Below are 27,069 nucleotides of genomic sequence, written 5' to 3'. Positions count from 1 at the left end.
GTCAGTAAGTGACAGGGAAGGGGAAAAGTTGAGGCTGGTGCAATTGGGATGGCACAATCTCAAAGGAAGGGAGGGAGTTGGAGGTAGAAAGCATATATCTAAAGGGGGCGCTGGGAGAGTGCTGACCAGGAGGGGCCAGCCCCTCAGTCCCTGCCAACTGTTCTCAAGGCCCACCAGTCTCAGGAAAGAGGGAGGAGTAGGGATTTCTGCATAGGCTCAGGATGAAGAGGAGCCCATTTACCATGGAACATGGGTGGTGGAGAATGGGGACACAAGGAAATGCTGGGAAAATGGGGCACCTGGAGAGTGGTGAACACATGGCTTCCAGAATCAGAACGTCTGAGCTGGCCTCCTGAATCTGCCATTTACCAGCAGTTACTGATGTTTAGCCCCTCTGTATCTTGGTTTCTTCATTTTAAAATGGGGCTGATAAAAATGCCTCCCTCGTTGAGTTGTTGTATGCATTAAATCACTTAACCTGTATAAAGCACTCAGTCAGTGCTTGGCAAATAGTAAGTGCTCAATAAACCCCAGCTAGCTTCCTCATCATTGACGCTACAATGGGGGTACAGGAGAAAGGGAAGCTCAGAATAGATCTCAGAGGATAGCGGGGGAAGTACTTTCTGGAAGGTTGGGTCCAAACTGACGGGGTTAAAATCTCCCATGAGGTTACCATCCATGTCCAACCCAAAGTGAGAACACCCAGGACCAGGTGCAGCCACTCTGCAGCCTCCAGAACCTTGCTGGGGAGCCCAATACCATAAAGGTGCCTGAGGCCCTGCTGGGGGAGCTCCTGGAGGTATGTCTGAGGCAGCAGAGAAGTGGCCCAGGAGGGAAGCCACTGCTTCCCCTCACCCCCAAGCTGGACTTGGACTCCGGGCCCGCAGAGGACCCAGGTGGCCATGCAGTGACCTCAGAGGAGATGCCTGAGGGCCAGGGGGCCTGAGGAAGGAGGGAGCCAGCCTGAGATGGGCAGAACCAAAAAGTGATTCTCTTCTCCCCATTCTCACTCAGCACAGGAGCACGGGGTCACAACCAGGCAGACGTCAGACCCTCAGGGCACAAACCGCCTCTCCACAGCTGGTCCCAAAATAGTTTCCATCCAGCTCTGGAACACACTGTGGCTTCCCTCAGCAGCAGCTCCAGTCCCCTCCGGGAGTCCATTCTGGCTCTCAGAAGGCTGGGAAGAGGAGGGAGGAGTAGCCCAGTTCCCCTTCTCTTTCTCCTGGTCCTGCCTCCCTCCCTCCCTCTCTCCAGCCAGTGTCCCCCCCACCCCCAACACATAAGCAGACTGCTTGCTCACTTCCTCTCTTTCCTTGTTTCCTCTCCTCACAGACCCGCACCCCCTCTCAGAGCTGTCTGCCCCCCCAGTCTCCCCTCCTCTCACAAGAGGCAGCCTGTAAACAGGAAGTGGTGAAAGCAAAGAAAAAGGGGTGTGTTCTGAAAAAATCTCTGCTCATTTGGGTGGTTTCTCGGTCACCAAAGTCGGGTCTTGAATTCTCCAACAACTGGCTTTGAAAAAGCAGGAAACCAACTTTGAGCTTTACGTGCTTCCCGTCACCCGTGTCTGTGAGACGCAGGGCCCTGAGAGCTGCCAAGCCAGGGCGCCACGGCAGCCAGAAGTAGAGCCCACCATCCTGCCTGTGTAACCTGAGGGGGGTGTCTGGAGTCCCTGCTCTGAGCCTGTGGACACACAGCAAAGAGGGCCCTCATTGTCACAGACATCCTGGCCCAAACACAAATCGTGGAGAACCAATGCCAGACGTGGGCTGAGCTCTCTGTGGCCTAACGCATATACAGGCTTCCAAAGGGCACAGCCTCTCTGTCCGGGGCTTTTTCCAACAGGAAGGGGAAATCCCTCCTAGGAAGTACTCTTCCTGGTTCCCTGTTGACAAGCAGGCTAGTGTTACATAACAGGCCTGCTCATGTCCTCACGCGTCCCTGCTCTGCCCGCACTGCCTCCTAGTCTCAGGGTATCTCGGAGTCTGGTCCCACCGGAATGTGCCTCTCCCACTACTTTAACGCTCCCTTCTGTACACTGACTTTGGGTCCAGAAAAAGTAAAGAATGGAGAGTTTTGAAATGCACGGGGCATGTTCTCCGTTCCCTCTGAAGGGATCTCAGCCTGGCTGGGGCACGTCAGCAACAACTGACTAAACCTCCAGTGGCAAGGGAGATGTTGCTCTTGACAAGTGTACTCTTCGCGCCACAGGCTTTCTGAGTCCATCAACATGGCACTCTCCTGCCAAGGGCAGTCACCGACTGGAGAACGTTCCCTAGAAGGGCTGTTCCCCGACAAAGAGAGCACAGCACCGCCTCACTTCACACCAAGCCTGGAGCTCAGCTCTCTCGGTCTGTCTCCTCTGACCAGCTCGGTCCTATCTTTGTCACTCTACTTGGAATGTCTTGGAACTGCTTAGTTTGGGGACGTCTTTTCTCATCGATGCTGCTGTGCCGTCTCAGCTACCCACCTGCTGTCTCTGGGCAGCGGTCCAGTTTTCTCATCAATGCAAAAGGGATCTTGCCTTGTCTACCGTACAGGATTGGGGAGAGTCTTTGTAATGTGCAATACAGAATGTTACAGTTTACTGTCTTCAAGAGATTTTTAACTTCACTGAGACATCAAGCCATTTTTAAAGTCTCCTAACCTAGAGAAACTTCATGGAATACTCACAAGGGGCCAGGCATGGTTTGAAGCACTTTACATGGATTATCTCATTAGCCCTCCCGATAACCCTGCGCCACATTGCCGGTACCGCCCTAATTTTCAGAGATGGAAAATGAGGCACAGAGAGGCCACATGAGGCCAAGTAACTTATCCAAAGCTACATGGCAAGTAGGTGTCAGGGCAGGGATCTAAACCACGTTTGTTTGGCTCTGGAGCCCGTATTCCTCACTACTACGTATGTGGCTCCTGTAGCATGACCCAGTCACGAGTAAGTGATCAAAGTTAAAACAGTACACAGAATAAAGGTTCAAGGGGCCCAGGATGTGGGATAGTTAAAAATGTGCAACAGACCCACCCACAGGACTGGCTCTTTTAGTTGTTAATCTTTTTTCGGATTTATTTATTTATTTTAGAGAGAGAAAGAAAGCACACACAGGAGGTGCACAGGGAGAGGAAGAGAGAATCTCGAGCAGACTGCGCTGAGCTCGGAGCCTGACATGGGGCCCAATCTCATGACCCTGAGATCACGACCTGAGCTGAAACCAAGAGTCGAACGTTCAACAGACTGCCACCCAGGCACCCTAAGACTGGCTCTTTTAATCACTGATCATTAAATCACTTGGCCTCTTCTGTACAGTAAAGGAAGTAGCCTAGGCTGGCTCTACAGTTCCTCCACCACTGTCATCAGACTGCTTAAGGTCAGAGCACGGAGAAATCTGAGAGCTTGTCATAGGCTCCAGGTTCAGCTCCAGGTTCTGGAATAGAAGAGAGAAGGCATTTTGGGTGCAAAAAAACAAAGCTGCATGAGTTCATTTGTGAAGATGAATACAGCGGACAGCCAGGAAGGGAAGTACCTGAGAAGGAGAGATCTGCTAGAACGGGAAGCAAGCGTGGAGAAGTAGACACAGCCCTGTTGTGTGTAGGTATATACAAATGGATGGACAAACAGACAGGAGGGAGGGGAGGATGTCTGTGGATGGAGGAAGGAGGAAGATGGAGGAAGGAGGCCCCAGTGTTAGACTAAGGAGTTTAAGTTTATCCTTTAGCCCCCAAATAGCCTGACAATAAACTCCTATGGCCTGAGGTAGGCAGAGAGCCTCGCCTGGAGGCAGCAACCACCTGGCTGCCTTCTCACGGGGCATCTGCCCCTCCCCCAAGTCAGGTTTTCTAAAACGTACACTGCGACGCCACTCTTGCGTAGAGCCCTTCCCCGGCTCCTCATCACCTCCAGCATGGCTTCTGCCTTTCTATTTTGTGCTCCAACCTCCCAGGCTACCCCTTGAGTCGCCCCAGCTTCTGGCCATTGCAAAACACGTATGAGGTGCTGAACACTGGCATGTTTTGGTTCTGCAGCAATCACCTTGCAAACAGACAAGGAAGGTGGTCAAGGAGACGGAAAGAAGATAAATTTCAAAGAAATATAAGCAGTCAGTGGACAACTTGGTGGCAGGTGGATGTGGGCGGTGAGGAGAAGGTTGGGAGAAGGAGGATTCCTGGGTTTCTGGCTTACACAAACCAATCAAAGGGGAGATGAGGAGAATCAGAAGAGAACCGTGGCTGGGAGGAAAAGCAGGAGATCGGTGTGAGCCATCTTGAGACTGAGGTACATTAAGACACCCAGTGGAGATGTCAAGAAGTCAAGCGGCTGAAGGGAGCTCAGCAACAGGTCTGAGCAACGGGACAGTGTGGGCGTGATGAGGGAGAGGACGGCCACGCCAGCACTGAATGGGTCGCTAGAGGTGAAGGATCCTGCAATGGGGACACCAAAGCGGTGGCTGAACTGAGCGTGAGAAAGCATTTCAAGGTGGACGTGGCCAACACTGTCACCTGCTGCAGGAAAGTCAAGACGAGGGCTGACAAGTCTTCTGAGCTGTAGTAGCACAAGGCCATTAGGAATCTGGGAAGGCCTATTTTGAAATCCAAACTGGACTGAGGTGAGGGCTGACTGGGCGGGGACAAATGTTTTCAGAAATATGGCTGTGAATGTGGAGGAAAGAAGGGGAAGTCAGGCATGGAAGGTTGAGGGTTTTTCTTTCTCTATTTTTTTTCTTTTTTAAGAATGAAGAGACCTGAGTGTGTTCAAGAGCTGATGGGAGACTTAGTTAAGAGGAAAGTGTAGATATAAAATTGCTTATCACATGGACATATTTGTTTATTTACTCATTTGCCTCAACCCGTTAGCCTGCAAACCCACACAAATCAAAGATGACATTTTATTTTTGTTTGCCCGATGCCTAGAATTGTCAGGCATACAGTAGATGCTCAGAACATGTTGCTAGAGGTTGGGAACATCATCAGGACGAGCCTGAAGCCCTGAGGGAAGACATCCAAAGCTGTAAATTAGAAAGGGAACAGGAAAGTATTATTGAGGTTTATGAACTTAAATGTGACTCTTGAGGTACTTTAAATACTTAACACATATCCAAAAAATCCAGAGATTTAGAATGCCACAAAAATGGTTAAGAATTCCCTTTCTTTTGGCAGGTCATGGTCATGGTCAAGCAGAAGTCACAAGCTTTGCACCCCACTCTTGCTCTTGCATATTGTTCAGATTTCTCCAGCAAAGGCTCTTCGGACATATGAACAATGATGCTTCCTCAGTCTCAGGGCCAGCTGCTCCTCTGTCCTTGGCTTAGTGTCAATGAACCGGCCCTAACAAGGTCAACTGATGGTGTTTCCCAAGGGGCAATGCCCCAACAAGCCCCTCACCCATTGTCTTCATCTGCTGGACCATATGTTGCATTTGTATCTGAGCAGCAAAATATGACCACCACTAAACAAGAAGGTGCTGCTGCTCTCAAGCTAAGCTTCTCCAAACCTCAACATGACTTTCTGAGATGACAGCATTGGCTGGAAAGCTAAGACTCCATTGTCAAAGATAGAGCCCTCCCAAAGGATGCCTTTGCCCTTCCTGTCTTAGAACCTAATTTATCAATGCTGATGCCCAGCCGCCAAGTCCTTTGAATCACTACGGCACTTTGCATGAGGGTGACAAGGAAAGGACTTGGTCTCTGTTCCAACTCTATCAATCACAGGAGATTAAAGCAATGGATAGAAGATGGAAAAATCTGTGTTCTTTAATGAACTCATCTTTCCTGTTTCAAAGAAGTCTGTAAACAGCTGAGTGAGATGAACCATAGTCCTCACAGGACCCTAAGGAATGCTGACTCAGAAAGAAAAACAGAGGGCCTGTGGCCAAAAGAAATAGAGGTTTCTCAGATCAACATCTTGAATTTGGTTTAACTTGCCCAATCCACCTGGCAGGCACTTCTGGGGGAATGCCAACCACATCAGGAGAGACAAGAATTCACTACCCTCTTGGTCACTGAAACAGGATGAGAGGGTTACTATTTTCAACCTGGAAATCTGTCGTGTTGTGGTTGGTTAATAGTTGCCATGTTCCACCCTCAGCTGGCCACTGTTCAGAGCTGGGTGCAGCACTCTTAATGGACAGAGCTGGTTCGGAATGTCACATGAGTGGGCCACGCTGCAGCTTGGCTGCCAGCAGCCCAGCCAAGCCACAAGATGGCAGGAAGCAGCTGCCCAAGAATAACCCCTGAGAGTTAGGGGAGGTGGGCTTTTATTGGGTCAAGGCTTTGGGCCAACCAGTGTGGAGAGTGTGGCCAACAGGCCAATCTTCTCAGCCACAGCCTCCTCCACTTGGGTCAGATCAGTAACAGCCACATCAATCCCCTGGTAGAGTAACAACAACTAAGTGACATTCATGTCAAAAGCAGTTTATAAATTAGAACAGGCTAACAAAGGTTCACTTCAGGAAAGTGGGTTGACCGTAATCAATAACAACAGATAGACCCCCACTGAATACAAAGAGGAACACTCTGCCTTCCATCAAATAGTAGTTATGAAAGGACAGGTACCTCAGCCAGTCCCTTGGTTCATCTGTGTCCCTCAGCCTGGTCTCCTGTGTCTGATACATCCTTATGTAACCCAGACAAACACTCACTTAGGAAAACAGACACTAAATGTTTCCTAAGATTTTGACTGAAATAAAGAGCACTTATTAGGTAAGCCTTGGAAAATGTGGGCTCAATGCTTGGGTGGTGGCGGCAGCGAAGGCTGGATTGGTAATTCAGAGATTTGGGAAGGGCCTCAAGCTAATCAAAATAAGTAAACTTAGGTAGAAGTGAGGTAACTATTTACTTGCAAGGTTCTCCTGGTCTGAGTCTATAATCAAGAATCATATGGGGCACCTGGGTGGCTCAGTCACTCAAGCGTTCAACTCTTGATCTCAGTTCAGGTCTTGATCTCAGGGTTATGAGTTCAAGCCCCGCGTTGGACTCCACACTGGGTGTGGAGCCTACTTAAAAGAATCACAGTGAGCTTTAGTCCAGGTTCTGCATCTCAGTTTCCCCAAGTGTAAATGGTTAAACAGGTAATACAATGTTGATCCACTGTATGTGACTGATGCTATTAGGAAAGGTGCAAGACACAAATAATCCCACTATTTCGTGCTTGCTCATGATGAGAGCAAAATGCTAAAATAACATACTAACTTGGGAAGTATATTCCTTTAGCTTGGGGATGGTGGGGTCACCTGGTCAAAACTTTTAGGGTGGTGGTTGTAGGCTGGAGTAATTGGAGTGACCCTGTTCTCTGGGTCAGAGGGCAACAGGCAGAGTTTAGGAAGGTGTCCCAGACAGAGGAAGCCAAAGTTACAGCAGGTCAGACTCACTCAGAGCAACTTCCAGACACCAGGGAGCATTTGCATGTGGGTGCGGTTCTTAGGTCAGTGTTCTTACAATCATGGACACTCATCCCAAAGGAAAACAGGGTTCCTCCATCCAATTCCGCCCCACCCCACCAGAGGCACCGAGCAGCAGAGGCCTATAATCAATTATGTCACAGTTTCCAAATCAAGATCAAACTCAAAGTTATGGCTCGACAACAAGAAATGAAACCAACACTTTAAGCGCTCAATTTCACAAGAATGTAAAATTGTCTAATGTGTTATTCTATAACATCAAAAAACTAATACCACCCAAACCTATACATGCCTAAAATCTTATTTTTGGCATTCTCATGGTCTTCCTAGGATTTTCCTTTGCTTTTTAAGTTTCATTATTTCTTTCACAAGCCAAGTGTCAAGCCCTTAAGGATCAGTCCTGAAGTTCAAAGGCATGCACAGGGTCCCCACCACAAGGGCTGCTCTTGCACATTTCCCTTTCTAAGAGGAGAGAGGAGGCAGTGAGGTGAAATCCAATGCTTAGAAGAGTCATTTTTCAGAATCACTGGTGAATTGTTGCTTAAGATCTCTGCAGAAACAAGATCTGGGCAGTGAGCAACAGCAATAAGAAAACTCCATTCCCAGAGCTAAGCTCAGAGCATGGAACAAGGCAGGTTCTCAACATGGTTTCCCAATATTCTCTCCCTTGTCTTTCAAGATCTCATCAAAGTCTGGATGGTAAAGGTAGAAGCATGAATGATTCGTATTCTCATTCCTCAATTCCAGCAAGTTTCTGAGAAGTGCAAAAATTCTAGGGGCAACAAACATTTAGAAATTAATTCAAGTGACTCCCGCTCTGTAAACCTGGCACCCAGCACAACATTTGGCATGTGAACAATGCTCAGTGAGCTCTTACTGAATGAGATGAAATCGGCAACTTACCTAAAACAAAGTAACCTGCAATCAGAGATCACGGTTTCCATATCTATAGCCGCACTAACACTAGATACTTGCTACGCTCTGGTTTTCCCAAAGAACTTTCTCCAATAACCAGCTGCAAGAAGCTGGCTGACCCCAGAGACAAGCAGTCCAGAGCACCTGGTTCATGTGGCTAATCTGAAAGATGCACTGTTTCATTACAGGGCTAGGTCCTTTTTGTCTTTCAAGTGAATTGAGCAATGTCTGGATACAGATGGAATTCTTAGAGAATTCCTGATCATAGTATACCTGTTGGGAACTTCTGAAACCAACCTGTTGGGAACTTCTGAAACCAACCTGTTTTGATGCCATGAATGTCTCTGATGCTTATCTCTGTGGAAGAAAATGTTTCTCCAGTAAGGGGTGGGGTGGGGAGACCAGGTCTTTACATTTATTCACAACCCTGATGGAGAGGCAGTGTATAAGGAGCTTTATAGACATTGTACTTTTTTTTCTTTCTTTTTCTTTTTCAAAGATTTCATTTATTTTTTTGAGAGAGAGACTGAAGGGGAAGGGCAAAGGGAGAGGGAGAGAGAGAAAATCTCAAGTAGAATGTGCCTAGCACAGAGCCCGGCATAGGGCTTGATCCCACGTCCCTGAGACCACGACCCGAGCCAAAACCAAGAGTCAGACGCTCAACTGACTGAGCCACCTAGGCACCCCCAGACATTGTTCTGTTTGATGCTCACAACAATTCTCTGGGGTATTTGACAGATAAGAAAACCTACCAGAAACTGAGCATTACCAGAAAGGAGGTGGGCGGGGGATGGGTGAAATAGGTAATGGGGATTAAGGAGCACACTTGTTGTGATGAGCACTGGATGTTGTATGGAAGTGTTGAATCACTATATTGTACACCTGAAACTAATGTTACACTCTGTTAACCAGCTGGAATTTAAATAAAAACTTAAAAGAATATCTCTGTCAGGGAGGGTAAGTCAAAGAGTCCAAGGTCACAGAGGTAGAAAGAGGCAGTGCCAGGTTTAGAATCCAGATTTGAATATGCACTGGTAAATGGTCTCTGTGGCAGTGTCTTGACTAATTAGGGGTATAGCATTCCTCACAATCATAATTACTGAAGAATCCTATAACAAATTCTGTTCTTAAGAGCCTCCATATTCTGAGCACTCTACATGGAACATGACTCTCTTGACTTTTGCTGTCATGTGCATAATTCGGATTTATATAATAACAGATAAGGGAAACCACAATGTGGATATTCCTTTGGGGAAAAGAGGCCCTTTCTCTAGAAAATACATATATTTTATATTTTTATATTTGCCAGTAGCACCTGGGTAACCATCAACAAAGATTGATATACATCAGCAGAGATTGATATACATACAAAAACCTGAAGCATTTTCTAGGCTCTCCCACCTGAGGGACACAGTGGTAGCAATCACACCAAGAGGCCCCTTTCTTAGAACATTAACTATGTCAAATCCTGGTCCATTCAAAAGGTACTTTTCGAGGCCTTTGTTGTGGAGTTGCATTCAAGATGGTTCTCTATCAAGCCATTTATGAAATACGCAAATTTCAATACAGTGGTAGAAGGTACAACTGTGACCACAGACCTGGGAAGGGCCACCGGAATACTTACCCAGAGTGTGAAAATAACATTTCTGAAGAAAATAGGATAAATATGGTGAGAAGTACTTTTATAAACATAGCCGGATAACTATTGCCAAAGGAGGTGTTTCATTTGGCAAGAATCAAGAAGTCTAAAACCAGGTCTTAATGTCAGAGGTGTCAGAGGCTTGTGAAGCCTTCTGGAAGCCATCAGCCCAGACCTAGAGCCTGAGCTCAGAGGATGGCTCTGACCACTGGCAATGATGCCACTACTGTCACTCCCCATTTTTTGTTTGAGAGAGAACTCCAGATGCCCTCTTCCTGTCTGCCACATATTAAAGGATTTATAGATCTATACAAAAGTCTATATTAAAAAGAAAAAATATATATAAAATAAAAACTGGCCAAATAGCCTACTAGAGGAAGTAAAATACTTGAGACCTTACTTAGATGTACTTTTGGGACCTAGCAGTCACAAGACCAAAAGGGCTCTGTTCAAAATTCCATATCCTATTTAAGTTTTCCCAATATATGAAACCCAAGAAGTAGGCTGACTATTAGCAAGTTATTCACTGTAGCCCACTGCAGTCATTCGAAATACAGAGAGTGCTGCAAATTTCAGGGCTGAGACTGATTTCAACAGTTTACCACAATGGAGTAACTCAAATCCCAGGAAATGCACTGTTTGGCTATGGTAACCAACAAAGAACAAAGTTTGAGTAATAATCTTTTATTATATTAAGAACAACTAAACAGACCATGTCCTACTTCTCAAGTTCCAGTGATAGAGGGACTCTGAAGGGTCAACACTTCATGAGACTCAGAAGAATAGAAACACTCCCAAGGGCTCCCAAAAGCTCCCTTTGCACACACACGGACAGTCTGTGGGCAGAAACATTCTCTAGGTTCTGCTGCCTCTAGAAACCAGAAGGAAACACAACAGCCCTGAGCACACACATATTCTCATGACGATGTGTCCCAAAAGTAGTAACAAAAGCTGTTCAACTGCTTCCGGACTTCTGTCTGATTGCTCCACTACTAACTTTTATGCCACATGACACGTTACAATCCTGGACTCTCTCGCATTCTCCCTTTGTCTTCTTTGGGGTGGGGGAGGGGACCCAACAGGGACTATAAGCCTCTGATAGACAAAGAGACCAGAGAGAAGTGGGAGGAACTTCTCCAGGTCGTCCCCACCACCAAGCCTGGCCCTGGCTCTGCCAGAGCCCCCGCCTGAAGACAGACCACAAGCACATGGCAGGCTGCAGGGAGAGGGGCGGGAGGACTGTGAGAGAGTGCTGAAGTCAGCTGCTCCTGAGGCTTTGAGTCAGCATCTTCCAGACCAGAATGGCTGTCGGGAAACAGACTTCTCTCCCACAAAACCCCAAATGTCACAGCAGTCCAAGAGCTCGAAACCCATGGGCACGGTTCCGGAGCAGGAGCCCCAAGCTGACCATGCGTGCCAAAGAACTGGGGGCTGGAACCCATCACCCACCCAGTCACCGCTGCCTCCTGAGCCAGCTGTAGTGCTTGAGACACGAGGAAGGAGGAGCGGGGTGCTACATCGATATGCAGGAACAAGTCCTGCCTGGAGCCAGGCTCAGTTTAAAGTCCTTACTAAATAAGCAAACACAACAATGACCTCATTCCAGAACCTGTTTTCCCCACAAAGATTTGGATAGCTTCACATTTCAATTAGCTGTTGCTTTTCAAGTGAAGGGGTGGGGAGGGTAATTGGGGATGCAAAGGAAAGAGAGTTGAAATGTTCCAATCGATGAGGTATTAAAGTCATCAACTTTAAGGGCTGCTTAGGATATAATATTACCTGAAAAAAGCAAGACACAAAATTGTACACACAGACACACACACACACTAACTTAGAAAAAAAAGTTTGGAAGGAAAGAGATTAACCTCTTAAAGTATGACTGACGGAATTATAAACAATTTATTTCATTTCTTTCTACTCTTCGAAACCTAAGAATAATTCTCCAGCTATCTGACCAAGCACACAGTTTTGGAAGGGAGGCATGTGAACCAGTGTGGGAGGAAGGAGTTCCTCCAGACGGACCAGATGGTCCAAATTAATCCTGGTCAACAAGAAGGAGGCAGACAGCAAGAACTGACCACACATCTATCGATGGAATAATTTTACAAATTTTCTTTAATGAATGTGTATGGCTTTTCCAATGGGAAAAAAAAAAAAAAAAAAAAGACATCCCACCCGGCCATCCTGAGAAGTTAGTGACTTGAAGCACCATGTATGTGGGAGGCTCCCGGCCTTCGAGACTCTCCCCTCTCTCAACCCAGGGACATATGAGAGTCTCCCAATACTGCAGGGTTGTATGGAATGAAGGGAGAGAACAGCACCCGGGCAGAATTCTGATACGCAAGATTAACTCAGAACTGCGAGTTCTGGTGGCCGAACAAAAACCTGTGTATTCTCTCAACTACAGAATATTCCTGCTTCCAAAATGACAAGTTTTCCCTAGTGAGGCCAGTCACACCTTATCTACTATCTGCCCTGCATGCCCTGGCTCTGTGCTGTATTCAGAGAAACAAAACATCTGAGGGAGGGAGAGGAGGCATCTACCACGTGCTGGGCCCTGTCTCCTAGCAAGCACCACGCCAGGTCCTTCATCTATGTCTTCTTCAGTTTTCAAAATACTGCAGAAACGAAGGGTGGTGAGCCATTTTGAGACAGGAAAACCAAATATATGAGAGAGAACCTGGGCAGTAGGCTGATGGATTATGGGGCTGGAACCTGCACACGTCACCTGACTTACAAGCCCCTGCTCCCAGGCGATATGGACACAATATGGCACAAGCAGCCTTCTGGATGAAGACGTAGCACAGGACTGTTTCTGGCTCCTGAGGGGAGGGGAGGGACCGTCTCATGATACTATTTGCTAATAAGTGTGAAACAAGAAAAATACACTGCTAAAAGCCAGTTACAGACACTGCCAGTCTCCTTGGAGCTTTTATGGTGCTGGGGAAGGGACTGGAGAGTCCACCCATCACGCTGGAGCTCCGGAGGCACAGCCTGGCGGTTTATGGGGGGCGGCCCCTCCTGCACTGACCAGAGGTAGTGGCATTGACTCAGAAAGGACCCAGTGCTTGGTGAGTCCTTCTGTGACAGGCTGTGCCCTAGGTGCTGTATAAACAAGCCCTATTGTTCACAAGAGCTCTGAGCCCAAAGTGACACGAGCAACAGGTGGTGTTACTGGATTTAGACCCAGAACTGCCTGATCTTATGCACTTTTTCTGCTAATTCAGATAGAACCATCCAGAGAATCCCAGTCTATCATCTCTTTGACAGAGAAAGAGTGGATCCCGGTTGCATGGTCAGCGTATTAAATCCTAATTCCTCCACCCGTGACATTCCTCTATGACATTCACACGCCCTGTACTTTCTGGAGCAGTCCCAGTAGTGACCATGCTGGTCCCACAGCTCCCGTGGGTGCCCTCATACTTGTCTCACTGTGCGATCTGCCCCAGGACGCCTCACTTGTTGACCCGCATCAGGGCCACCCTCAGCACTTGCTCCTTCTGAAGAGGGATGGTCACTCCTCCCACACTAACAGGTCATTTATATGCTCTGATTTGCCTCCCACGTTTCTGTTTTATCTTCCCTATGATACTCAAAGTTCCTTTCAAATCAGTACTTCCCAACTGGAAGACCACTCTCAAGGGAGGAACCCCAGCGACAGCAGAATACACAGCAGAAGAAACTACAATCCTGCCTAAAATTGTTCCACTTACTGTACTTGCAGGCAGCATGGTGCTGGATGGAATGCCTCCTCTGAGACATGATTTTACAGTATCTCATCAGAATGCAACTCCCAGAATGAGAACTGCCAAACTGTAATTTAACTGGAATCCATGGAAAGTCTTACATGTAGATTAAAAAACTTAAGTGCTCAAACAGGACACAACAAAAACTTGGCTTGACTACAGTTCATGTGAAAAATTAAAACCCTTCAGCTTTTGGTAGTGAAGTTAAAGAATAGCTCAACAGTATCACGTGATTGTTTAACAGAAAAGAAAAGGGGAAGTGGGCATCTCGTTAGGATGTGTTCATGGAAGCGGAACGTCCAGATCACAGAAATGTTCAGCTGAACTCTGGGCTGGGCCCTCGCTCTCCAGAATGACAAATAACATGCTCAGTGCTGAGAAGCACACTTAACAAACCGATGGAGTCTGCAGAGAAGGAGGAGACATGGTGTCTAGTGTAGAAAGAAAAGAGAACAAACATAAGGAAATTTTCAGATGTTTAACAGGTTGTCATATGGAAGACGGTGTCTAGAATGTGAATCAGTCGGTGGAAATTACTGAGAAACAATCTTCTATTCAATCAAAAGAAACTTCCAAACCATGTCTGTGGGAGGCAGAATGATGGCCCCCAAAGATGACCACAGCCCAATGCCCAGAACCTGTGTCTGTGTTAATTTACATGGTAAAGGGACTTCACAGATGTGGTTAAGTCAAAGATTTCAAGATGGGGAGACTCTGGGATTACCCTTGTGGGTCCAACATAATCACAAGGCTTCTTGTAAGAGGGAGGGAGAATGTCAGAGAAAGACATGGGACGATAAAGCAGAGGTCAGACTCAGAGAAAGATCTGAGGATGCCACACTGCTGGCTTTGAAAACGGAGGAAGGAGCTATGAGCTAAGGAATATGGATGGCTTTTAGAAGCTGAAAAAGGATAGGCCGGTGATGGGTATTAAGGAGGGCACATATTGCACGGAGCACTGGGTATTATATGCAAACAATGAATCATGGAACACTACATCAGAAATTAAGGATGTACTGTATGGTGACTAACATAACATTATAAAAAATTATTAAAAAAAAAAAAAAGCCGCAAAAGACAAGGGGATGGATTCTCCCCCAGAACTTCCAAAAGGAATGCAGCCCTGCGGACACCGAGATTTCTGCCAAATAATATCCACAGTGGACTTCTGACTTTCAGGACAGTAACAGAACACATTGGTTGTTTTAAGCCACTAAGTCTACAGTAACTTGTCAGAGTTGCAATAGAAGACAAATGCAATGTCTCACAAGGGAATAACCACTACCAGCCCCAGGGAGCTCCCTGTCCCAGGAGGCCATCAAGAAGAGACTGATCACCTACCTGTCAGGAATGCTGTGCGAGTAAGTCCTGGATGACCCCACACACCCCTGTGACTCTGGGAGTCCACAGGCATGGGGCAGGTCCTTCTGCCCTTGTATTCCACACTCTGGTCCTCCCCCCACCCCACCCCCCAGGTCCGGTGGTGGGCAAGGCTTGCCCTCGCCTTCTCCCAGGAGGACAGCCCTTAGTTAGTACAAGGCACCCTCTGGGTGGGGGCTGCCATAGTGGTGCCCGGGCCTGGCCCAGCACTAACGTGCTTGCGGGGTGCCTACCTGAGCAGAGGACCCCTTTGTTCCTGGCACAGGAGAAGTTGTCACACTGGCAGAAAGAGCCGTAGATCTTCCCAAACTCGCTCTCGAAGCAGGAGCACTGGTTGCAGCTGCACTCCCCGCGCCCGCTGCACAGGGGCTTGCCCTCGGCTTCCCGGCACAGGTTCTGGTACCCGCTCTGGCTCTCCCCTTCCTGGCACTCGCACCTGGTGCCCAGGTGGCCGGGGTTGCACTCGCACAGGCCGCACACGTAAGTCCCGTTGCCGCTGCACCTGGCGCTGTCCGCCTCCAGCCGGGCGCTGCAGCCGCACTCGCAGCTATAGGTGACCCCCACCTCCAGGCTGTCCCGGAACCCCACCGGCCGCAGCGTGAACGCGTGCTCCGCGTGCCTGCCCGGGCAGCTCCGGGCCTCCGCCGACACCTCGAAGGACGCCTGGGCGGGAAGAAGACAGGGGACGTTGCGGCACGGCCGGTCGGAGCCTCCCAACCACCCAGGGGCCCGGCCCGGGGAGCGCCCCCCGCCCCAGACCCTGTACGGAGCGCTGCAGCGGAAGGCCCCAGGAGGCGGCGGCCCCGGGTCCGCACGCGCCGGCACCACACCGAGGACGCCAGCACCCAGGCGAGCCGGTGTTCCACGCGCACTGACCTTTCCGTCCGCAGCGCCCCGAGGCAACGGGCTTCCGAGAAAGTGCACGGCTCGCTCACGGCACGCGGTTCTTTGCCCCTGCGTTTCACTGGCATCCCACCCGCTCCCTCTCCAGAGGAGAGTCACTCATTCCACAAGTACTTAGTGGGCACCTCCTCTGTGCCCGTGCCCCCGAGCTCACGGGGCTCGGGGCTCCACACACCCTGGCAACTGCCTGCCTCTCTGCAGAAGGGCTTCCTCTCCTAATGCACAAGGGCCGAGCGGGCCCTCCAGGGTGTCTGTCCCCCCACAGACACACCTGAAGCCTCGCTCTGCCCCCCTTTCTCCGCGGACGGCTCCTCACACCGTCTTCCCCAGTCACAGCCCGAGGTCGTCAACAAGCGTCATCGCAGACGGAACGCGCCACACACGCGGATACACACACGCACACGCGTGCGCACACACCACACTTTTTCTTTCTAAACAAGGCCTGTGAAGAAGTGTCGCTAAGTCCTGAGCTTCTCGCAGCTACCCGGGAACCAGGCAGCAAGGTGGGCCCGCTGGCAAGTGGCAGTGCGGGAAAGACGCCGTCAGCCGCCCACCTGGCTGCAAGGTGAGGCGAGCAAGGCCCTGGGGAGATGGCCGCCCCCTGAGCCGGGAGCCTAGCGCGCTGTAGGCCAGCATGTCCGCAGGTGGGGAGGCGCACGCCCTGACCAAACGGCACTGGAAACGGAAGCGGAAACACTTCTCCCCTGCACGGTGGCGCTCCGGACAGACCTGCCCAGCCATTCCACCACCAGACTACCTGCCGAGTGTCTTCGTTTTTCAAAAGGCTCCTCGGGTCATTCCAAAGCTCAGAATGGGTTAGAAACTACTTTTAGCTACTGTCATTCTTAATTTCATTATCTGGGTTGGATTAAAGCTGATTTTTAAAAAGTCATCTATAACTGGCTTTACTGGCCACTCTTAGGTAACAATGTATATTTTGGGAGAACACTGAAAACATGTTTTTTTCCCTAAATGATCTACAGATCTCTATCACTTTGGGGTCTTTACTAATTCTAAAAGGCTTCCCCTCGGGTTCTGTGACATCTAGGGACACCCCAGGGTGGGTGCAGGTGAGACTGAGTGGGAGGCCCCAGAGAGAGAGTCCTGCTTGGCAGCAGGCACGCCTCCAGGGGACTAGACATTCAGGAATCAGCGTCCGCCAAGGGGTGTCACGAGCGATGCTGATGGACAGGTGAGCTGAGGATGATGACCAACAGCCAGAGTCAGAAGATGCTGCAAGAGCCAAACCAGCTGCAGACAGTTGGGACTAGCCCACCCCCAGCCTCCAGGTCTACACAGACGGTTGGGAGGAGGCAAAGGGAGAAACGGGCTAAGTTTCAAGGACCTGAGGTACAGGTGGGCTCTTGAGGTAAGGAAACAAGATGAGGACCCACCCGGGAACCGAACTCTGCCTAATGACAACAAACACTAATAATTACCGGGGATCAAATGCCTACATGAGTGCCAGGCACTGTGCTGGGCATTTCCAGGAGCATCTCATTTACATGCCCTAAAAAGAGGCATTCTCATTTACTGGAGAGAAAACAGGGTTCGTGGGTAGGGGAGCTTAGTGCTGGTCACACAGCTGATGGCACATCATCTCTGGAACTAGGGAACGCGGCAGATGTTCAGAGTCCATATCTGGGTACAGAGGGAGAGGTGGCCCGGCTAACTACAGGGACAAGATGGTGATCCCCAAGGAGGTGACCAGGGGCATCTCCAAATCTTCCTGCCTTGGGCTAGAGATGACCCAAGCTTACAAACAGGAAGGGGTTGGGGTACCTGACTGAAGCCACCCATGGGGCTGTCAAAAGTGCAGAGGTGAACATCCCTCCCTTCAGAGAGAAGCCATGACTTGCTCAAGGCTACCACTTCCTGGGGCTACAGTGGTGTGGGACTCGTTAAATGATAAGTCCTTGCCTCCCAAAGGCGTCTGGGGCTCAGAAATGGAATAAGTGGCAAAGAAATCAGCTAGACCAAGAGCCAAAGGGATTTAATGACTGAAAAACTGTGAGGAGTGTCCATCTGGGAACATAACCTACCCCAGGGAAACTTGCCTGCATCAAGGAACAAAGTAACAAGAGAATTCAATCTCCCCTGTCTTCCCAACGTGTCTGTGCTTGCCGGGGAGTAAGTGGAGAAGCCAGGGGAGCCCTTGGATCAGTGCGGGCAGCCAGTCACCCAGGATTTAGAAAGCCTCATACGCTGTCTGCCTGGCCCGGGGAACGAGGAAGACTGGCCTTTAGGCAGTCCTGGTGGCCTTCCTCTGCCAAAGCTGTGGTCTAATCCAGGTCCTAGCTGTCAGGCCCATGCAGCTGGTATGCGCCAGCTACCCGATAAGCAGAGAGCAGCTCCGTCTAACTCAGCCGTGGTCTCATAGGTCCTGCTGGGCACAGGAATGCTATAAAAAGCACTTCAGGAATAAGTACATCTGTTCTGCTACCTCCTTTCAGAGTCTATTTCCCTGAGGGATCAGGAAAGAATCCAGACTCTGTCAGGCCCCTGGAAAGAGACTTGTCCCTGATTACTGTGGACTTCAACTGATACTCAAGGCTCCCCAGTTCCTGGAGACTTTCCATCTCCCACTCCGAGATTCCAGAGGAAGGTCATGGACATAGCAGCCCTCCCTCCCATCCAGTCTTGTTCTTTTTGCCTCATTGGGATGCTCCTGGTTTCCCCGCAGGGCTGTTGGCCTGATCCACGCTTTCAAAAGGGCTGCCCAGCCCCCACCCCAAACCCACCAAACCCGGGGCTGTACAGATGCCAAGTCCACCAGGAGCTCATTGAAACAAAGCACTGGGCATGGGCACAGGCTGCAGAGCCCCAAAGGAGGGGACAGGAGAGGGGGATGCCGTGGGAAGCCCGTGATGGGGCTCACTAGGTCCTTTGTACTGGGCGTTAGTGCTTGCTGGCCACTTGCATACTGATTTGTCAAAGTCAGTTCATGAGAAAACCAACTCCCAATGGCCAGGCCCACTCAGTCAGCACTGGCTGGTGTTGGGACCAGAGGAGGAAAATTAGGAAAGAAAATTGAAACCACTGGAGAAGAGAACCTCATTGGATTGGACACTTTGAAGGTTTTATTTAAGGAGTATTTCTTTTGTCCCTCATCCCCTGCTACCTCTCCTGCTTCCTGCCTGGAGAGATCTCTTAACCCAAAGAACACAGAAAAGTCACAAAACCACAGCCTCTGGTTGGAAGTGACCATAAAGCCTCTACCGGCACCCCTTCCCTCCCACTGCTCCTGCAGGAAGCTTTAGTTACAAGGGGGTGAGACTTACCTGGCTGCCACTTGAACCCAGCTGTCCCAACGCTGCACCCACATACCCCGACCATGGCCATGTCCTCATCTATAGGCCAGACCCAGAGATACCCGATGACAGTTATACCCTGACTGCTTTTCCTAATCCCTTTTCTCCAGGTAAGTCCCTGAGCCCTTCTGCCTACCTCGTGCCAGTCCATGGACCTCCCAAATCATGGCACTGAAGAATAACACCCACCTGCCAAAAAATGGCCAGATACCTTAGCTTGGCGCCTATGTCCTACCCACATGGCCCAAGCCTGCCTCAGGCCCCAACCCACCCCCCTCAGCTGCTTCCTACCTGCAAAAGGGCAAAGCTTGTTCACACCCTCAGACTCACCTACTGCTCTGCACACGCTATGCTTCCCTCTCCATGCCTGGAAAACCCCTACTCATGCTCCTCAGCTCAAACAGCACCCCTCTGTGGTGTGGGTCTTTCATCCTTGGGGCTGCTGGGACACCATACCCAGCTTTTATAGCTGCACCCCTCACCCTCTATGGGGCTGACTCATCGCATGTGTATTTCCTCTGCCAGATTTGTCCTTGAGACCAGTGTTCGTGAGGAAGAGCCCACATACTCAGGAGCAGGCCTGGCTGCTGGAACCCAACTGTGAGCCCTCTAGAGAAGGTTCAGTCTGGGAGGAGGGACAAAAGTTTGTCTTCCTGGCCCAGGATGAGGAGAATCAGACTGGCCCCAGCTGGGAGTGCAGAAGTGCATCTCTCCTTCAGCAAAAGGGGGGCTGAGGGAGAGCCCCCCTCATTCCTTTGCCAGGGCCGGCTCCATGAGCTTGGGCCTGTGCACTCCCAGGGCCCCACACTCAGAAGGGCCTCATGCTCAGTTTAATCCTCTGCTGTTGTCATCTTCACATTCAGCATTTTTGAACAAGGACCCCATATTTTGATTTTGCACTGGGCCTTGCGAATTATGCAGCTGCTTCTGCCCCTGTGCCTCCAGGGCCCTCCAAGAGCTTGCCTCTTGTGGGCTGGTGTGGCCAGCAGGCAGCTTCATTTCTGCTGTGACAGGTGAGTGGCTGCTGCTCTGTGCTAGTCTATTTCCAGCCACAGAAAATGAGAACTCCACCCCCCTCGCTGTGGGTCCAGAGGCCGTATGACTGTGGCCTCCTGGATAGCAAGACAACAGTGGCACAGCGAGCTGCCATGGCAGGCTTCCCTCTGAGTGGAAGGGAGGCTGCTGGCCCACCCGTGCAGCAGCACTGTCCAGGGTGATCGGTGTGGACGAAGCACCTTTCTTCTGTCTCTATTTCAGCTTCTCTATAAGTCATTCCAATACATCGGAGATTTTTTTGTGTGTGAAAAAATGCCATACAAAATCTTTGGGGGGGGGGTGCACCTGGATGGCTCAGTCAGTTGAGCATCTGAGCATCTGCCTTCAGCTCAGGTCATGATCCCAGGGTCCTGGGACTGAGCCCCATGTTGGGCTCCTGGCTCAGCAGTGAGTCTGCTTCTCCCTCTCCCTCTGTGAGCTCTCTCACTTCCTCTCAAATAAATAAAGTCTTTAAAATAATAATAATAAAATCTTTTTTTGTCTTCTGGACAATGTCCCTACTTTCCTGAGCTATCCCAGCAAAACCCAAAATCTGTACACAAGGATGTCTGGATACAGGTGGGAGTGATGCCACCCAGGCTTCCTAGAAAGCTTTACATCTCAAGTGCACGACGTAGAACACGGACTCCGGCACCAGTAGTCTCAGATGTGACTCTAGGTGCTGCGGCTCAAGCAGAGGGACTTACAGCAAGTTTCTCGGGTCCCCCTTGGAGGCCTAGGCTTTCTCACATCAGGTGGATAAGTAACGTCTACCGTACAGGTAGTGGAGAAGTCCCTACTGCATGCGGTACAGGGCCCATCATAAATCCGCACGAAACGGTACGCGTGTTATTCCCTCCATGGTAAGGACGACTAGTCAGGTGACCACGATCTGAGCTGCGAGGCCACCGCCTGTTAGCTGGGGGGTCTTGGGCAGGTCGTGACACTCCCAAATCTCAGGCTGCCCAGCAGCACGAGTGCAGCGCCCCGTTCCCCACCTGAGCCGCAGGGTATGTGCACTGAATGAGGCACGGCTCATAAAGGCACTCGATAAACTACACTCCCTGTGTAGTTTCTTTGTTATCGTACTTTGCTCTGAAATGAACCCTCCGAAACAGATATGAGAGAACAGAATCATAGGCAGCAAGAGGCCAGGGAAAGGTGGGCTAGAGTACCAGCATCACAGCTTTTCTCACCTGTCACCATGAGTAACACTACCTTCCTCATAGGGAAGTAGTGAGGAACACAGAGCTAACTCACTGTCTTTCCTAAGGCTAACTGCACCTGCCTCTTGGGTCCGTGAGGGACCCCAATATTCTTAAAACGACCTTCTCGTTTTTGCTTAAAGCAGCGTCAATTGCCTGAGCCCCTGCCTCCAGAAAGAAATCCAACTTTATATCATTATTATCAACAAACACCAGATCCTTTGACCGTCCTGGTTTCCAGACAATTCATCGTGACACTCGCTTGTCACTTGTGCTTTGAAAAAAAAAAGAGAGAGAGAGAGAGAGAGAGCTGAACACAGAACTCCAGATGCAGTCTGACCCACACAAAGAAGAGTGGGACCATTCTCTGTGGGGTTTCAAAATACTTCTGTTAATGCGACCTCAGTTGGCTTTTTTTTTTAAGCAACATTGTTTATTCACATTAAGCCTTTGAGAATCAGAATCTGCCAGATCCTTTTCTCAAAAACCACTATCAAACCAAATTTCCTCCACCCTGTTAATATTCTGAGCTAAATGCAAGACAGCAGTCCTGTGATTTCAACCCAGCTGAATTCTGAAAGTTATTTTAAATCCTGGTTTTCCTGTATTATGAGATAAACTGTGTTCTCCAGTTCTGTGACCTTCTCACATTTGATAAGCAGGTCTTCTGTGACTTCAACTGCAGCCAGTAGTGAACACTGAGAACAAATGAGAGACATTTGGAACCTCACTCAAGTCTTCCTCCAGCTGACATTATTACACTTTTAGGAAGCAAGTTCACTTAGCTATGAATCTGCCTAACTGTGCTGTCATCAACTCACATTATTTATCTTACTCGTGAGGATGCCATTAGACACTGTCAAGAACCTTCCTGAAACCCAGGTGTCTTGTGTATGCTGTGGATCCTCTTTCTCACCTCTGTCCCACTGCACCTCTTTCTCCAGGTAAAGGGCTCCTCGTTTGGGTGCTTTTCATGCTTTTTGCTTTCCCGACACACCGCACCAGACATTCCACCCACAGATCTATGGGATTCACTTATGTGTCTCTTTCTCTGGTGATCTCTGCCTCCTTCCATCTTTCATGACTGTCTCTTTCAACCCTGTGACTACTGGGCTTTTGTGGTTTTCAAAAAATCATCTGGACTGATTAATCATTACAACAGATCAAGACAACATAAATATACTGCAAAATCTGACAAGTATTAAATATAAAATTTTATCAGAAGTGCCTCTTTAAGGAGATGAAGCTTTCCCCACCCAAACAGTTCATATATACGTAAAATATTACTTATTGCTAAATAAGACAGGGATCAATTCTATTCCTATTTTGTATTTGTCCAGATTAAAGCACACCCTCCAAAAAACCTGGCTCATTTAATTAGGAGGATGGGAATAGAAGGATTTTTTGTTACAGCAATGTCACCTTACCTTAGAAGCGCCTTCTGAGTTAAATTCCACAAAAAAATCATTTTTCACTTTTGATGATGTATCATCTGACAACTTCATTAGGCTCTCTTTCCCTTTTTTTAAACAAAAGCAACTTGGAAGAAACATGTCTTAGATAAAGATTTATTACTTAGTCATTAGAGTCCTTCACTTCCTCAACATTGATACATATTTTGAATTGTACCTTTAGCAGGGCAAGGCACCACTGTAAGATTTAGAACAGGGGAGATGTACGCCTGTGTGTCGCAAAGGGATGAAGGGCAGCCATGACAGGGAAGGAGGGAGAGGATCAAGCATGGCATGTGGGAAAGCCCCAGAAGGCCACCCTGAGGCACAACCAGCCATGCAGCTCTCCCTATGTCTCTCTGACCTGTTTCCCTAGAGTCCAGGGTATAAGTCTGCTGATACCCACCTTGGCCATCATTAGTGCCTAATGACCCAAAGATATGGCCATCTACTTTCAAGGTCCCTATAAATTTTTTGGCTTCAGTCATTTTCTGTCATGTGTGGAAGAGAACTTCCTCTCACTGCCTTTCTATATTCTGAGCAATGAAACTGTCAACATAGCAAGGAAAGGATCTGTGGCCTCCATCTAGCAGCAGGAAGCTCTGGAAGACGTGCGGACAGCTCTCCATCACCACTCTGCCTGCTTCTGTGCCCGTGTGTGTTCTCCGTTCTCATCACCCATATATTCACCTCCCCCTCCTCAAGTCCCTGGTTTGGCGCACAAGAACACACACCTTTACATTCAATGTTCCTTCTCCATCGTTAATTACACCCACTTAATCCACACACAGCTTCTATGCGCTCCACTGCTGTGGAGTTATCCACCCCATCTGATCGAATCAGAAGAAGTGGATGGCTTTCTTCATATTTTGCAGAAGGGAAAAGTGAGGGTCACATTATCCAAGGTATAGAGCAAGCTGTAGAAGACTAGGAATGAAGGCCACTTCTCTTACATTCCCACCATACTCTCCCACCTAATTTCATCCCTGTCAAATGAAGATAATAATGTTTTAAAACACCAAGGGCACAATGTCAACTTGAGGAAGACTCACAGGGCAACACACTGAGTGCTGTCTCCTGACTGAAACTTTGTAGCAAGTCCACCTGGCATCCTGAAGACACAGCACGGAGCAGGCATCCCCCCACAGTGCAAAGTTGGAAGACAGAACGTAAACCCCTACAGGACTCTAATAAGTCATAAAAGTTACCAGAAGCCAAAGAATGATGACCAATGCTAACAAGTATAATTGGGGGTAAGAACTTACCGTGTCCCCAATCTTCAGGCCTTCACACTTCCTCTGGCCAGGGTAGGACACACCATCCTGGCAGGTAGCAGTGAAGAAGAGATTAAGATCCTCAGGCTGATCCCAGACGGACACCTCCACTTTAGACCGGATGCTCTGAACAGAGAGAGGGGACGGAGCCGGAACCATTTAGTACGGGCTGGGGCAGAGATGTTCTCCATACTGGTCCTCTGAGGCCCACATGACTGTGTCTAACTCAGGAGTCTCAGGCCAAGGCAAGAGCCAGAGGGCTTGCTTCACTGCCCGTCCCTCATCCTTTCCCTTCTCTCCACACCCACACGCCACCTTGCTAGACATGGTCCAAGGTGTCCCACCGTGAGCTCAGAGAGGTTGACAATGGTCCACCTGCCATACAGTAACTCTATCTGCTTCCGGGGGGTGATGCTCTGTCCCTGCTCACCATTCCAGAGTCATCTCTCTTCCCACTCAGCTTCGGACATGCAGCTCCTCAAATCTTGCCACGTGCTCCCTAGACTCTGGGGGTTTACATGGGCCTGGGATAGTATTCCCTTCATCAATGGCTCTTCTCTCTTCTCTTCCCCTGGCTAGCATCTTGTCAACCTTCAAAACCGGTTCAGCAAAACCATTTCTCCTGGAATCCACCCTGCCAATCCTCACACTCATACCCACCCTCCATCAGAGGGCCACATTCACGGAGTTTTGAACCACATTCTTTTTTTTTTTTTTTAAAGATTTTATTTATTTATTCGACAGAGAGAGAGACAGCCAGCGAGAGAGGGAACACAAGCAGGGGGAGTGGGAGAGGAAGAAGCAGGCTCATAGAGGAAGAGCCTGACGTGGGGCTCGATCCCAGAACTCCGGGATCACGCCCTGAGCCGAAGGCAGACGCTTAACCGCTGTGCCACCCAGGCGCCCCTTGAACCACATTCTGAAAGAATAGTATCTTACATGGGGATTATGTTCTCAAGATGGTGAATGAAATAAAAATCAAGCCAAAGTTACCTATCAGAATAGAAAAAATAAAAGATGAAAAATATCAGGTGTTGGAAAGGATGTGGAACCCACTGGGGCCCTCACCCTGCTGGTGTGAGTGTGAATTGGTATAAGCTTTGAGAAAACCATTAGGCCATATCTATGAATGCTTGGACCAACCTTGGACCTGGCAATTCCCTGTAGGATTATACCCAACAGAGATGTGTACTGACTAGAGACACGCATGAGAATGTGTATAGCAACACTGCCCGCAGCAGCTAGAAACCGGAACCACCCAAATGCCTGTCAACGGTAGAACAGACTTTTAACAAAACGATTATGGTGTGTTCACACAAAATACCATACAGTAACAATGAATGAACCAGGACATTCCATGACATAGATGAATCTTGTAACACTGCGCGAAAGAAGCCAGACGCCAAGAGCATACATACTGTATGGTTCTATTTATATGAAATTTGAAAAGAGGCAAAATTAATGGTTACCCTTGGAGAGATAAACCATGGAAGAGGGCACAACAGGTGGTCCTGGGTGTTAGTAATGCTTTTTGATCGGGGTGCTGGATATTCAGAACTATTTAGTTTGTGAAAAGTTTGTGCAAATTTCTACACACCCATAAGTTGAAAAACTTGCCACTGAAAATCTCTGTGGAGGACATACTTTGGAGACTCAGGCCAAATGAACCAGCTTGTGTCTAGGGGCCACGTCTTACAAAAAATAAATTTGTTTACACACTAAGTACATTCAGTATGGCCGGAGGCACACACTCTGAGAGACACCCGGATACATGGACCCCAAGATCAACGGATGACTCTCAAGGCCCACACCCTCCTCTCAGATGCACTTCAGGGAACATGGCATTGAACAGATGCTGGCAGAACTGCCTCTTGCTCTTCTGGGGTTCTGTTCTTTCTTTTTTTTCCTTTTTTGCTGAGCCTGTAGTGCTAAACTTGAATAAGTTAAATATGCCGTTTTCCCAACAAATTAATAGCTTGTTGAAAATACTCTCTGCAAAAAATAGTCTCCCCCTTTGCAACAAATTGTCCAAGTGCTTCGACAACTCTAAAAATACTCCGGCTCTTAAATCCACATCCTCTTTTGCCAGCCTCTACTGGCAGAGAGTCCCACGAGCACCTCTCAACAGCCCGGCACTCTCCCGTTGAGCACAGTTCTTTACAAAGCTGCTGTCCTCACCGAGCTGTGAGCTCCCAGAGCCATAACCTACTTCACCCTAGGACTGAACACGAGATTCTGGGGAACGAATGGATGGATGTTTAAATGGCAGCTATGCTAAGGGGTTCAGACCTAGTAAAAGAAACAAAATTATTTTTGAAAGACACATCAAAATTACTACATCTACTGTGCTTTTATTCCTGTGACTTATTCATTCCATAACTAGCTGTATCTCTCTCTCTCTCTCTCTCCTTCACCCATTTTGCCCAATCTCCCACCTCTCCTCCCCTCTGGCAACCATCACTTCATTCTCTTTATTTATAGGTCTGATTCTGCTTTTCGTGTAAGATTCCACTGATGAGTAGAATCATATGGTATTCGTGTTTCTCAGTCTAGCTTATTTCACTTAGCACAATACCCTCAGGTTCTATCCACGCTGTCACAAATGGCACAGTATCATCTTTTTACGACTGTGTGATATTCCATGGTGTATATACACCACACCTACCTTATCCACAGTCTACTTAGGCTGTTTCCATATCTTGGCTTTTGTAAATAATGCTGCAAAAAACATAGGGGTGCATGTATCTTTTCGAATTAGTGTTTTCATTGGGGGGTGGGGTAAATACCCAGTAGTGGGATTACTGGATCATATGGTATTTC

General features: G+C 48.7%; 1 protein-coding gene across 3 annotated transcripts in view; it reads right to left on the bottom strand.

Annotated features, from left to right (window-relative positions):
• Positions 1–27,069, bottom strand: part of ITGB5 (integrin subunit beta 5) — a 118,861-nt gene that overhangs the window by 15,716 nt on the left and 76,076 nt on the right. For all 3 annotated transcript variants that reach the window (XM_057306494.1, XM_057306495.1, XM_026495260.4), the window contains exons 9-10: positions 24,241–24,375; positions 15,304–15,733 (exon numbers count right to left, since the gene is read on the bottom strand). In XM_057306494.1, coding sequence (XP_057162477.1) covers positions 15,304–15,733; positions 24,241–24,375 — 565 coding nt within the window. The remainder of the gene's footprint in view (positions 1–15,303; positions 15,734–24,240; positions 24,376–27,069) is intronic.

Source organism: Ursus arctos, unplaced genomic scaffold, assembly GCF_023065955.2.
Source record: "Ursus arctos isolate Adak ecotype North America unplaced genomic scaffold, UrsArc2.0 scaffold_4, whole genome shotgun sequence".
Classification (NCBI taxonomy): Eukaryota; Metazoa; Chordata; class Mammalia; order Carnivora; family Ursidae; genus Ursus; species Ursus arctos.
The sequence above is the reverse complement of the archived record's forward strand: the minus strand, read 5'-3'. Positions and strand labels throughout refer to the sequence as shown.